The following is a 14,183-nucleotide window of genomic DNA, read 5'->3' on the forward strand; positions in this document are numbered from 1 at the left end:
ACCTCACTCCCTCTGGAATTGCTCCTGCTCCCGGTTTTCCCTCAGTTTGAATTCCCAGTGTTCCCACTCTCCTGGATTTCCCTCTTTCCGTTCCAAGGATGGAGAATTCCCGGCATTTAAAAAGTGGGATAAAACCACCTTTCCTGGTTTTCCCAGGAAAATCCCCTCAGCTGGGCGGGAATGATTGAAATCTCCAGGAAAGATGGAGAGGGAATATTCCCAAGGGTATGGAATGATGGGAAAAGGGGGAATAGCTTCCAACTGCCAGATAAATGGGATATTGGGAAGGAATTCCGGGCTGGGAGGGGCTGGGATGGAATTCCCAGAGAAGCTGTGGCTGCCCCTGGATCCCTGGAAGTGTCCTAGGAAAGGCTGGAAGAAGATTGGGATGATGGGAAGCGTTGGGGTTGGAATGGGATGAGCTTTAAGATCCCTTCCCAATCCAAACCATTCCAGGAGCAATCCAGGATCATCCCGGCCTGACCATTCCAGAGTCAATCCCACAAAAAAGTGGGATTTTTGGATAAAAAAGGAGGTGGAAATGGGATAAATGATCCATCCTGGGAATGATCCAAGCAGCAGGAGCCTCCAGGTTCCTCCTGGAATGGGAAAGCTTTTCCAGGAGGCTCCTCTTGTGCTCCAGATTATCCCAGGAGGAAAAGAATTCCTCCTTCTTGCCCATAAAAATGTTGTCCCGGCTGGGATGAAAAAATTCTAGTGTCTCCATCCATGGCAGGGCTGCAATGGGATGCTCCATAAAATCCCATCAATCCAAACAAATTGCATGAAGGAAATTCCCTTCTCCCATTTTTCCAGTGGTGCTTTCCCTTCCTCGAGCAGGAACAAAGGGATCAAAAGCTCCTGCAGGAAGAGTCATCCTGAAAAGTCACAGAAAGGGCACATTAATAAGGGATGAGCCAGGAGGAGGCTGAAATGCGGGAAGAGCAGTGGAGCCTCATTATCCCAGATCCCAAAATTCCTCAGGAGGCTCAAGCGGAGCTGAGCCGGTGAATATTTTATAGGGAAGCTCCTGTTCCTTTCCTGCTTTTCTGTGTGGCCTCTCCCAAAAGAGGGATTTGCTTTGGAAAACAAAGAATGTTCCCTGTATGGAAAACAAGGAATGATCCCTGAGTGGAAAAACAAGGAATCCCACAAAACTCCAGGCACAGTGCTGGGGTCAGAGCCAGCAACACCTGGAATATTCAAACCCCCCCCTTCCTTCCCCAAATCCCAAATTTCGTGGCCTCGCCCCAAATCCCAGCACATCCGACTTTCCCCTTTATCCCGGAGAATCTCCTGCTCCAAACGCTGGGAATAAAATCCCTGTGTTCGAATCCCCCCCCCAGCCCGGATAAAAATCCCTCCCTGTGGCACAGCCACATTCCTTAACCCCAAAATTTCCTTGGAAGTGCCCCCCTCTTCTGTCCCCCCACACTGGGAGCAGCCAGCCGGGAATGTTGGGATTGGGATCGCTCCAGGTTTTTTTCCCTGCTCCAGACGGGGAATTGGAGCTGCGTGGGCGAGCGGCTCCTGCACGGCAGCGGCGCCGCAGGCACATGGAGGAACGTGTGCCGGGAAAAGCGGGAATGGGGGAACACTGGGATGAGGGGCACGGGAACACCAGGATGAGGGGACACTTGTGTCCCTCTGCCCTCCCCGGGAGGATCAATCCATCCCTGATCCTTTTATTAGGCTGGAAAACTTGGAAAGACAGGAGCGGCAGGATCTTTTCTCTTTCCTTGAGCTGTCCCAGGGATGATTTTTGGATCCAGGTTTATCCCTCATCCACCCTTCCCAAATTGCTGCCAGCATCCCAAAAAATCCTCTATCCCTCTTTTCCATGAAGGAATTAAATAAATTACATCAGCACTTCCCTACACAGTAAATCCCATAAATTCCATCCGATCCAATTTATCCTTGGAAAAGATCCGAAACCTTGGAACAGACCTGGGATTATACGCATTCCAGGGATTATTCCAAGAGCTAATCAGCTCCAGAGCATGAGGAGGATTGGAGGCTGGAATTCTTCCAGCTGTTGCAATCCAGCAGGGGTATCCATAGTCCAGCAGGGATATCCATAATCCTTCCCAAAATTGCCCCCGAAGCTCTGAAGTGTTGGGAGAAGCCGGAATCTGAGCAATAATTCCCTTCAAATCCTGTTTTGTTTTGTACATTCTCAGTTTTCCAAAACAGGAGCGATCCCCCAAGCTCTGCAGGAATGGGGAGGTGCTTTTAAAATCCACCTGGAGCGTGGGATTCCCTGTGGAACTCCAGGAATTCTGCCCACACCTGCCAGGTTCATCCCGAAGTTCTGCCAGCTGGAAAATGCACCTTTCCCAAGGCAGAGAATTCCACAAATCTCATCAAGATCCACATCTCCTGCAGGAGAGCCAAACTTCCCTTCCCCTTTTATTCCCCTTTCCCCCTTCCCCCTTTTCTTCCCTTTTTGCCCGGACCAGAGTCACAGGAAAGGCCTCAACAACGAATATGTGGGAATAAAACCAGAACAAAGAGCACAAATGTGTTCAGTTGAGCAGCCTAAAACCAGCAGGGGCCCAGAGAGTGGTGGTGAGCAGAGCTGCATCCAGCTGGGGACAGTCACCAGTGGCGTCCCTCAGGGCTCTGTGCTGGGGCCAGCTCTGTTCAATATCTTCACTGATGACATGGATGAGGGGATTGAGTCCTTTGTTGTATTGTGTTTTCATATCTCTGTAACAGTTCTGCAATGGTTTGCCCCTTCACCCCCCATTTACTCCCAGTGGTTCCACCCTGAGCTTTTCCGCCTTTCCCTCAATGCCAATCTCCCTGAAAATGCTCAGTCATTCCCCTGTCCTCTCCCTGGTACGCTGTCCATCACTTGGCTCCCCATCCCGCTCGCCCAGAATCTTCCACCTTGGGCATCCAGTGAGTGGATGAGGCGCAGAGGTCCCTCCCTTGAACTTCCCCCATTGGTTTGTGTGTCTGTCTGTCTTTCCGCCTTCCACTCCCCCGAATCCCCCCACTGGGTGGTGGGCATCCCTTCCCCCTGGTTATTGCCCTCGTATTTAAGAGGATTGTGAAAGCCTCGAGGGCTCTTTCGGCCGCTGGGACAATGGCATTCGGAGCTCCTCGGAGCTTGCATTAAACCTGAGACTTCTTCCCTGGCCTTGAGTTGACTCCCTCATTACCTTCTCGGGCGCCGCCTCTCCTCCTAACAAGGCAAACAGTGCAGCGCTCTGTCTTAGCCACTCCCCAGATCTCATCGAGAAACAGGAGAGTGTCCCCCGCTGCTGACTGTGCCTCAGCCGGGCAGGCAAAGCCAGGGAACTTCAGGGCAGGCACGGCGGCAGTCCTTCATTAGTGACTTTGCAGATTACACCAAGTTGGGGACACGTGTTGATCTCTTGGAAGGTAGGAGGGCTTGCAGAGAGACCTGGAGCAGCTGGAAGGATGGGTAGAGTCTAACAGGATGAAGTTGAATAAATCCAAGTGTCGAGTCCTGCATTTTGGCCACAATAAGCCCCTGCAATGCTGTGGGCTGGGGACAGTGTGGCTGGGCAGTGCCCAGGCAGAAATGGACCTGGGGGCACTGGACAGCCGGCTGAACATGAGCCAGCAGTGTGCGCTGGTGGCCAAAAAGGCCAATGGCTCCTGCCCTGGATCAGGAATGGTGCGGCCAGCAGGAGCAGGGAGGTCATCCTTCCCCTGTACTGGGCATTGGTGAGGGCACACCCTGAGTGCTGTGTCCAGCTCTGACCCCTCAGTTTGGGAAGGACATTGAGACGCTCCTCCAGCAGCATGTAGACAACAGAGACATTGAGACAAAGACTGGTCCCACAGCCTTACCCAAAAGCTATTCCTTCCCTTCCTTCCCTTCCTTCCCTCCTTCCTTCCTTCCTTCCTGGAACGAGGTGCCCTCACCCTCCCAAAATCCCCGGCATTTCCCCTCAGCCCTCCGCAGCTCGGCGCCATCACCGCAGCCTTCCCCATTTAACCGCAACCGCCTTCCCGTTACCACGGCAACGAGCCGCGTGGGGGCGGGCGCAGACCGCTCCTCCACCAATCAGCGCCGCTCTCGGGGCGGATCCGCTCTCTGATTGGTGCTCGTGGCTGTCCATCAAGTCGCCGGCCCGCCTTGGCGTTGGTTGCTGCGGTGAGGGGAGGACGCTGGGGCGGGAGCGGGGCGCGGCGGAGGCTCCGCCATGGCGCAGCCCGACGAGCCGCAGCCCGCGGTCGTTCCCTCCTGCCCGCTGCCCAGCAAGATCTGCGATGTGGTCCGCAGCGAGAGGCCGCGCTCCTGCTGCGGCATGGCCATGGCCGGCTTCCGCACCGCCAAATACCAGCTGCCCGAGTGGCACCGCCGCAACACGGGCGTCTGCTACGAGGCGTTCACGGCGGGCGAGCAGGCGGAGCGCGGCCGCGCCCAGGCCAAGCGCCTGGTCAAGCATGCGGCCGCCAGCGCGCAGCGAGCCCAGCAATACTCCAAGGCCACCCTGGGCCAGCGGCTGCAGGACACCCACTTCTGGAGGATGGAGCTGCAGAAGGAGATCATGGAGCTGGACGCCGAGACCAAGCTGCTGGCGGCCCAGAAGCTGCGGCTGGAGCGGGCGCTCGATGCCACCGAGGTGCCCTACGCGGTTGTCGTGGATAACCTGGAGTGCCGGGAGCGGCGGCAGCCCCCGGACCTGGTGATCGATGAGGTGGAGAGGCAGCTGCTGAAGGTGAGCAGCACCTGAGGCTGGTGACAGCCCTGGCGCTGCTGCCCTGTTGGTGACAGCGCTGAAATGAGGAGCAGCGATGTGGAGGTGAAACTGCGGCTGCTGGAAGTGTCTCCTGCGTTCCGGGGACTGGTGCTCCTTCCGACACTCCCGGTGTCACTCCAAGGAATTTTCCCAGTCCTTGCTGTGTTTAAAAAGTGTTCAAATCACTTTGGGAAGTGTGGCTGGAGGAGAGCAGGTCCCTCCTCCCTCAGCCCAGACCCCAACAAAACCAACCCGGAGTTTTCCTGCACCAACACAAAAACCCTATTCTGGCATAAATTCCTTCTCTACTCGCCTTGAAATCCCCTCCTCTCTGCAGGTTACACTTTAAAACACCACAATCCAAAAGTTCAGGAATACTGGGATATTCCTCAGCTGTTCCTATGCGCAAATTGACCAAATTTTGGCAGTTTCTGTCATTAATTCTTCCCGAGTTTTGCCAAGGTGATGATCCAACCTTGTCACCAAGATTCCTGTAAAATTCTAGTGTCATTCCTGTGCTTGATGTTACAAAACCCACATTGGCTTGGGTATTTTCCATCCTGGAATTATACCTATTCCAATGTCCCATAAATTAATTAATAATTATTCACCTGCAGCCTCCAATCAGAGTCGGTTCATGATCAGTTACTCATTAAACCAGAGGATTAATATTCAAAAAATATGGATCAGACTGAAATGTTTAAACCTGGTGGAGTTTTGGGGATTATCCTGGGAAAAGCCAGGAATTTCTTGATCCCTTTGGCTCCTTCCCAACTCAGGATGTTCTAGAATTCCACATAGAGGGCATGATAGGATTTAGGAATATTTTGAATGGGAATTGAGTGTAATTTCTGATTTATAATCAACATTTAAGAGGTTTTTCCAGTTATAAATAGGGAAGAGTTGGTGTAGAATATTTCCAAGTGGGAATTGTTACAAAATTCAGGGAATCAGGGAAACTTTTAGGTTGAAAAGACTTTAAAGCTTATCAAGTCCATCCTGATTAACCTGGTTCCAGGCATGGGGATATTCCCTGATTTTTCCCTATATCAAAACTGAGCAAGGAATTAATTGATTCCATTTAATCTGATGTGATCATGGAATCGTGGAGTGGTTTGGGATGGATGGGATCTTAAAAATCATCAATTCCCACCTCTTCCCACTATTCCCACCCTCTCCCACTGTCCCAGGTTGCTCAAAGCCCTGTCCAACCTGGCCTTGGACATTCCAGGGATGGAGCAGCCACAGCTTCTCTGGGAATCTGTGCCAGGGAAAAATTCCTTCCATAATAGGGTAACACTCAGACTTTTTCATGGAATCCACAGAATTCCCAGGCTTTTGAAGCATTCCAGGTTTTTCAGCCTCCACAGGTTTAGAGCTGAGTTCCCTCAGGATCTGGTGACTCCAAAATTCCAAGTTTTACCATAACAAAGTGAGAGTAGATAAGGAAATTCAAGGATTTATCCACAAGTTGCTCCTCAGTATTGTGTTTCCTGCTCTGGATCCACGAAGTGTCCCTGTTTTTCTTTAGGAAGCGGATCTGATCCGGGATATCCGGGATCTTCTGAAAAGAACCATCATCCAAGCCACCACCCAGATAAGGTAAAACATTTCCCAGGATTCTTCAGCCAAATAATTCCTGGGATAAAGGTGGACACAGATCTCAGCCAGGCCAGGCTTAGGAGCTGTGGGAATTCCATTTAAACCTGGAAACCTCTGGATTTTCAGGTAGATATAAATTTTCCTGCTTTCCACAACTCTTTTGGATTTGTTTTCCAACACTAAATTCCAGTGCTATAAAAATATCCTCTGGATATCTTCTTGGGAATATCTTTGTATTATTAAAGGGATTTTTGGGCTCAAAGGAGCTTTCCAAGAGGAAGTTTTTTGCCACCAGATGTCAGTGTGAACTTTAAATCTGGAATTTCTGTGCCAGGCCGGGTGTTCCTTGCCATTCCAAAGGATTATTTCCTTGGAATTTCTGACAAACCCTTTGGAAAGATGTTGTTGTATCCTAAAATCTGTCAATATAAAGGAATTAACTGCTGGCAACTTCATATTTTAGTTTTAAAAAATCCTTTAATCTGCTCCTTTTCCACCTGGTAAAAGAAATACTGATTTTTAAAAAATGTCTGTAAATGCCAATTAATATAAAGTAGCTCTGTTATATTAATTAGAGTATGAGAAGAGCCTAATGAGTTTAATTTGGGGGTTTTAATTGTTTTAAGATAATTTTAGCCCCATTTTAGTCCAGTTTTAGTCCCATTTTAACTTCATTTTATTCCCATTTTCCAAGAGAATTCCCAATTCCTTGGCTGAGAGTGACACCTGGTGTTATCAGCTGATAACAACCCACAGGCTTTTGTAATTAGAATAATTATAATTATAATTAACTGAACGATGTGTTACTCTAATTAACAACAAAGCAGCAATTTTAATCTAAATATCATTAAAGATCATCCAGTTCCATGGGCAGAGACCTTTCACAATCCCAGGGTGCTCCAACCTGGCCTTGGACACTTCCAAGGATCCAGGGGCAGCCACAGCTTCTCTGGGAATTCTGTTCCAGGGCCTCCCCACCCTCACACTGGAATTTTTTCCCAAAATCCCATCTCAGTCAGGCTCCTCTTCCAGGACACGGCGGTAGGAAGGGAGAGTTTGGGATTTTCCCGCCCACAAGGAATTTCGTGGCCTTATTTCCCTGTGGAACACAAAGGCTGGAGCTGCGCTTCCCCAGGAGGGATGGGTTGGGAATCCTCTTGCTTCCCGCTGAGCTGTGATCCCAACTCTCCAGATCCAACCGGATCCAGAAGGAGAACTGTGAGCTGGACTGGTCGGATAAGGTGGAGACGTATCACATCGACGACAAATGCGTCGGCTACTGCACCGACAGCACCAACGTCCAGTTCCACCCCAGCTCCGTCAAGTTCGAGGAGAAGTGAGTAATTCCCAGGATCCCCCTGGAACAGCACACCTGGAACGCTCAGTCCCTGCTGGGATTGGGCATGGAAAGAGCTTCGAGGCTGCTCCATGGATGGAAGGGTCGTGCTGGATGTCCTACGTGGAATATTTGGGTTGGAAGTTCCTGGAAGCTCATCCGGTTCCAATCCCAACACCTTCCACCATCTCAGGCTGCTCCAAACTCCATCCTTGGGTTCTTCCAAGGGATGGGGCAGCCACAGCTTCTCTGGGAATTGTATTTTGGCCTCTCCCCACCCTCACAGGGAATTCTTTCCCAATATCCCATCTGTCCCTGGCTCTCCGTTCCCTGTGTCCTGTCCCTCCATCCCTTGTCCCAGTTCCTCTCCAGCTCTCCTGGAGCCCCTTGAGGCTCTGGAAGGGCTCTGAGGTGTCCCTGGAGCCTTCCCTTCTCCAGCCTGTCAAGATCCTGGGTTTTTTATTTCCAGCCTGTAAATCCTGGATATATTCCTGAGTTTATTTGCCAAGACTGGACAAAAAATGTGTGTGAACATCTTGAGCAGCTTTAGCTCAAGATGGAAGCACTTGGACTGATTTTATCTCAGGCTTTAGTTCCCTCTGAAGCCACAGGAGTGAGAGTTTATTAATTTTTATTCATTTATTTGAGAATTTTTATTGACTTATTCAAGGGTTTTTGTTACTTTATTTGGGGATTTTTATTGATATATTAGAACACTTTATTAATTTATCCAAGAATTTTTATTAAATTATTCAAATATTTTAACTGATTTATTTGAGGATTTTTATTGATTTATTAGAAGATTTTTATTAATTCATCCACTAATTTTTATTAATTTACTCAAGGATTTTAACTGATTTATTCGAGGATTTTTATTACTTTATTAGGGGATTTTTACTGATTTATTGGAATATTCTATTAATTTACCAAGAATTGTCATTAATTTATTGGAGGATTTTTATTAATTTATTTGGGGATTTTTATTGATCTATTAGAAGATGTTTCTTATTTTATTCAAGAATTTTCATTAATTTATTTGAGGATTTTTTATTGATTTATTAGAATATTCTATTAATGTATCCAATATTTTTTATTAATTTATTGGAGGATTTAACTGATTTATTCAAGGATTTTAATTGATTCATCCAAATACTTAATTTACCCAAGAATTTTTATTAATTTATTTGACAATTTTTATTAACTCACTGAAGGATTAATCCTACCCCTCACAAGAAATCCACAAGAGCCAAACCAACCAGAAGCCGATCCCGCTTTCCCAGGGAAAGAATCAATTTTTAAGGACAAAACTCCTAATTTACCCCATTCCTTGTTCTTCCAGCGCCTCCACCCCGAAATCCTGGGCCCAGTTCAGCCACGACAACATTTCCAGGGCGGAACAGGAAAAATTGGCATCGGCGCAGCTCCGATCCCTGATCAACAGCATCATCCACGACGCCTCCGAGGAGCTGCGCATGCAGCGGGCGGCGAGCGACGAGGCCTTCGGCATCCGCTGCAGGGAGCTGCATGATGCCAAAGTGCGCCTGGAGCAACACCTGCAGCAGGTCCGGGGTGTTTTGTGGGATTCTGGCAGCCTGGCGGGTTCATCCGCCCAAAAAAACGGGTTCATCGGCATCGGGGTGAAGTGGTTTTGGGTCAGATTAGGATGCGGGGAGAGGTTTCGGGGTTTTGTTGTGATCTCGGTGCTTTTTGGTGGGATGGAGTTCAGTGAAGAACTTTAATCCTGAATTAAATATTGTAATCCTGAATAAAACGACTTAATCGTGAATTAAACACTTTAATCCTGAATAAAACACTTTAATTCTGAATGGAACACCTTAATCCTGAATAAAACACTTTAATTCTGATTAAAACACCTTAATCCTGAATAAAACACTTTAATTCTGAATTGAACACCTTAATTCTGAATTAAACACCTTAATCCTGAATTAAACAACACCTCAATCCTGAATTAAACACCTTAATCCTGAATAAAACACCTCAATTCTGAATTAAACCCTAAAACTGGTTGACCAGGGAGCTCTGGTTGAGCCAGGATTCCCAGATTTTTCTGGAATGGCAGTGAAGTCAACCTGGGAGGTGACTTCAGCCTCCTCCAACGTGGAGTAGCTCCTCCTGTGGATTTTATGTGGAATTCTGTGCTCTTTAAAAGTTATTTACTGCTTTTTTTTTTTTTTAATTATGTCCTGCTCCTTCTTTAAAAACTTTGGGAGTAAAGCTTTTCCTCATCTCTGGAGCAAGGCTATTGGAAATGTGGGAAAAAAGTCATTCCTTAGCCCATGGTCGCAATTCCTGGGCTGGGCATGTGTTGTCATCCCACAGAACACATGGAAGAGATTTTGAGGGAATATTTCCTGCTTCTTTTTAGACTGAAAATGGGATTTTCCATGTAATAATAAAAATAAAGAGATCAAAACCACCACAGTACTTTTATTTTTCCTATGAACAAGGGGTGGCTTTGGGCCCTTCCCCTTTCCCAATACGGAGCAGCTCCTTTTTTCTCTTTCAGCCATTGGCAAGTGTGGAAAAAGTAATAATTCCTTAGGATTTGGGAATGACAGCTGGATATCTTTATTTTTTGCATGTGTATCAATGGTTATGAGGGGAAGAATTTCAGGATTTCCTGTCTTTTCCATTTTCTTGAGAAAACCAGGTATTTCCAAGCTGATCAGCAGCTCTCCTTCAGAGTAAATAGATTTTTTTTCTTGGATTTCCAGTTAAAATTTACAATTCAAAGCACTCCATGGAGATGGGATATGTTTTCATCCCACAGGAGACATGGGAGAGGTTTGGGATCTCTCCCAAGGTTTTGGGGCATGGGAGAGGCTGCAGAATATTTTCTGGTTTATTTAAACTAAAGCTGTGATTCTCAGTGTAACATTAAAAATAAGCAGGTCAAATTCTTGTATTTAACCTTAATTCTTGCATTTCATCTTAAATAAAATAAAATTAATTGTATTTTCATCTAAAATGAAAATTATTCTTGTTGCACTTGACTCTCCAGACTGGTGGTGAAAACTTTACCGCTTCACCATGAACAGATGTTTTGAGGGATGATATTTATCATTGTTTGAAGATTTTTTTTTCCCCTTGGATTTCCTCTCCAGGTCCTGAAGGATATTGGGGAGGAGGAAGCCAACATTGTGAACCTGAAAGATGCCATCAGGGACAAGGAAGCTCACCTGAATGTGGCTCACAGCAGGCTCTACGACAGATCCTTACGGCCCAACGTCGAGCTCTGCAGGGATGAGCCCCAGTTCAGGTCGTTAAATCAACCCCAGTTTAGGCAATTAACCCCAACTTAGCTAATTAATCAACTCCTCCAAGGCTCCTGTTCCATCCCAAAGTGATTTTGGGAAGGTTTAAATTTTTTTTACAGCACAACTTTTCATTTTTTGCCTCATGACTTTTAATTTTTTTACTCGAAGTCAGAAATTACTTTTCAATTCTGTAGTTGATCTTTATCCCAAAACCAACCTTGGATTTTTCTGACATTTTTTTCCTGATGAATTTTAGATTCTGTAGTTGATCTTTATCCCAAATCCAACCTTGGATTTTTCTGACGTTTTTCACTGATAAATTTTTTATTCTGTAGTTGATCTTTATCCCAAATCTTATCTTTTTGAGCAATTTCTCTGACATTTTTTCCTGATGAATTTCAGATTCTGTAGTTAATGTTTATCCCAAGTCCAATCTTTTCTTGGATTTTTCTGAGGATTTTTCCTGATGAAGTTTAGATTCTGTAGTTAATCTTCACCCCAAATCCAATCTCTTGGATCACCATCCCCTGATTTTTCATGACTTAACCCAACTCCTTCCAGGTTGGTGAGCGAAGTGGAAGAACTCACAGTATTCCTGGAGGCCCTGAAGAGAAAACTGACGGAGTCAGAGCAGAACCTGAAGAATTTGGAGGAGACCAGGATGAAGCTGGAGAAGGAGATCGCTGTCAAAGCCAACAGCATTTTTATTGACAAGCAGAAGTGCATGAGCTACCGAGTTCGCTACCCCGTGGACCTGAAGGTGGCCAGTTACAAACAGTGATTTCTCTACTCGGCCTGCAAAATCCGGGAGAAAAATTATTCCTTCTTTTCTGTTGAGCCATTGGCAAGTGTGGAAAAAAAATCTGGGAGCTTTCATATGAAATAAATTGAGAAATTATATATTAAAATGTTGTGTTCACTCAGTTTTCTTCTACTTGGGTTAAAATGCTTTAAGGCCTTTCCCTTTCCCTTTCCCTTTCCCTTTCCCTTTCCCTTTCCCTTTCCCTTTCCCTTTCCCTTTCCCTTTCCCTTTCCCTTTCCCTTTCCCTTTCCCTTTCCCTTTCCCTTTCCCTTTCCCTTTCCTTTCCTTTCCTTTCCTTTCCTTTCCTTTCCTTTCCTTTCCTTTTTTCCTTTCCTCTAATAAAAGCCATAAACCAGAGTTTAAACTGCCTTAAAATCAATTTCTTCCATCTGCAATCTATCTATAGCATATGTGCCTATTTTGGGGGGATTTCATCCTAATAATTAAATGGGAGTGAACATTTATTAGGAATAATAAGGAGTAGGAGTGAATATTTCTTAGTAATAATAACAATATCCAGGCGGAAATAAAATATTTATAGTTTTAAATGAGAGCAATAAAACTGAGGATCACCCACTCAGCAAGGAATTTAAGCTGCTCAGACATTATTAATAAAAAAAGAAAATTTTCCACAATTTTTCCAGGTTTGATGCCAATCTGCCCTTTGGAAAACCACTCCCAATCCATGGCACCAGCTGAGATAAATCCAAGGATTTTTAATTTTAATTTTTTTTCAAGAAAAAAATAGAAAATGTAACCAGCTTGGGAATGCAATCCTGAATTTCCACTTCAGCACTGGGGTGTGGAGCTGGTGCTGTGTTCTGGCTTTTCCCTGGAAGCAAAGCCTGTGGATGAGCTGTTATCCATCATTTTTTCCATAATTATCCACATCAGCTCCCCCAGGAAATGCCATGGAGCCATTATTGGGCACTTGATAAATATGTGACGTGTCCATAACCAGGGAAAAATGACCAGACCAAAATTCCATCATTTCCTGTTTTACAGGGATTTTTAACCTTTAAAAAGCAGCTGCTCAAAGGCAGGGGGGGGAAATCCTTAAAGGCAAAATTCCCACAAAAAACCCTGGCCAGGGACATTTGCAGAGCCCATGGATGGGGTGTGGTGTTGAATTCCTTGGATTTTGTGTTATCTGAGTTCAGGATAATCCAGGAATTGTTATTCCTGCTAAAAGCTGCTCCCATTCCTTTGGGAATGTCCACGAGGGTTTGGGATCCAAGAGTTTGGGTTGTCCTTTGGGGTTTTTCATGGATTTCTCCTCATGATTCTGTCCGATAGCCCAGATGTTGGATCCTGACGGAGAAATCAGGGACTCCTGGAATGATTGGGGTTGGAAGAGACCTTAAAGCCCATCTAGTTCCAACTCCAACACCTTCCACCATCCCAGATTTTTCCAAACTCTGTCTAACCTTGAGCATTCCAGGGATGGGGAAGCCAGAGCTTCACTGGGAATTCCATCCCAGCCTGAAATTCCTTCCCAAAATCCCATCTAAACCGTCCCTCTTTTTATTGCTAAATATATTAATAATATAGAATTGTTATATTTTATAGGATTACGACCGAAGGGAAAACCCTGGAGCAGCTTTTATCCCGCGTTTCCCAGGATTCCACGCAGCAAAGTTCTGCTCCCACCGCTCCCAACCAGCAGCACTTGGAAAAAGGGAAACCTCAGCGTGGGAAACCTCAGCCTTTAATCCATAAAAAGTGAAAAAATGGGCTGGGAAAAAAGGATCCAAACATCCCAAGGCATTTAAACAAATGTTCCAACACATTTATCCAATACCCTGACACATTTATCAAATATCCCAACATTTATCACCCTCTGCTGATAAGAGGGATTTTATTCCCAGCCTGTTTGAAAGTTGGAGGGGGAAGGGTTGGGAAATTCTGGTGAAATGGAATTCCTTTTATTTTCTATAAAACCCAAATGGTTTGTGTTGAAAAGAACTTTAAAAATCACCAGAATTCTGGTTTTCAGGAGCATCTCCTCTGCTGGGTGAGGTTTGATCCCATTCCCACCCTGCCAAGGGCAGGAAAATATTGGGAGAAGGATCTCAGAGCAGTTGTGCCTCTCAGGGAGAATTCCCAGCCCCTTTGCCAGCCCCTTTCCCTTCCATCCCAAACCATTTCCCTCCTTTCCCTTCAGTGGTTCCGCTTGTTTTCCCACTTTTCCCGCAGGGAGCAGCGGTGCCAATCCCTGTGATTCAATTCCTGGGGATAATTGGTCTGGAGGGAAAATGGAATGAAAAGCAGAGGAGGCAGAAATGAGATTATTTTCCAGGCTCCATTTAACTGCCTGTGCCATCGGAGCGCACGGATGTTCCCGAGGAACGGGCAGGGCCCATTTGGCTGCAGTGGAAATGTTTCATTCCTGGGAAAACAGAGGCAATTTGGCAGATTATTGTAATTGTTTTAGACTGGATCTG

At 46.1% G+C, this 14,183-nt stretch overlaps 1 protein-coding gene across 1 annotated transcript; it reads left to right on the forward strand.

Annotated features, from left to right (window-relative positions):
• Nucleotides 1-4,142: 4,142 nt before the first annotated feature.
• TEKT4 (tektin 4) lies at nucleotides 4,143-11,845 on the forward strand. The gene is made up of 6 exons (XM_068207256.1): nucleotides 4,143-4,700; nucleotides 6,253-6,323; nucleotides 7,516-7,659; nucleotides 8,999-9,221; nucleotides 10,785-10,939; nucleotides 11,499-11,845. Exons 1-6 carry the CDS (start codon nucleotides 4,182-4,184, stop codon nucleotides 11,716-11,718), a joined length of 1,332 nt encoding a protein of 443 aa, XP_068063357.1. The 5' UTR covers nucleotides 4,143-4,181; the 3' UTR covers nucleotides 11,719-11,845.
• The last annotated feature ends 2,338 nt before the right edge of the window (nucleotides 11,846-14,183 follow it).

This window comes from Anomalospiza imberbis, chromosome 16, assembly GCF_031753505.1.
Source record: "Anomalospiza imberbis isolate Cuckoo-Finch-1a 21T00152 chromosome 16, ASM3175350v1, whole genome shotgun sequence".
Classification (NCBI taxonomy): domain Eukaryota; kingdom Metazoa; phylum Chordata; class Aves; order Passeriformes; family Viduidae; genus Anomalospiza; species Anomalospiza imberbis.

What these genes read in the sequence shown, in the direction of transcription:
- TEKT4 (XM_068207256.1), top strand. Translation starts at nt 4,182, where the DNA reads ATGGCGCAGCCCGACGAGCCGCAGCCCGCGGTCGTTCCCTCCTGCCCG. An exon ending in TCCGTCAAGTTCGAGGAGAA is followed by an intron (nt 7,660 to 8,998) that starts GTGAGTAATTCC and finishes TTGTTCTTCCAG; the next exon opens with CGCCTCCACCCCGAAATCCT. An exon ending in AGGGATGAGCCCCAGTTCAG is followed by an intron (nt 10,940 to 11,498) that starts GTCGTTAAATCA and finishes AACTCCTTCCAG; the next exon opens with GTTGGTGAGCGAAGTGGAAG.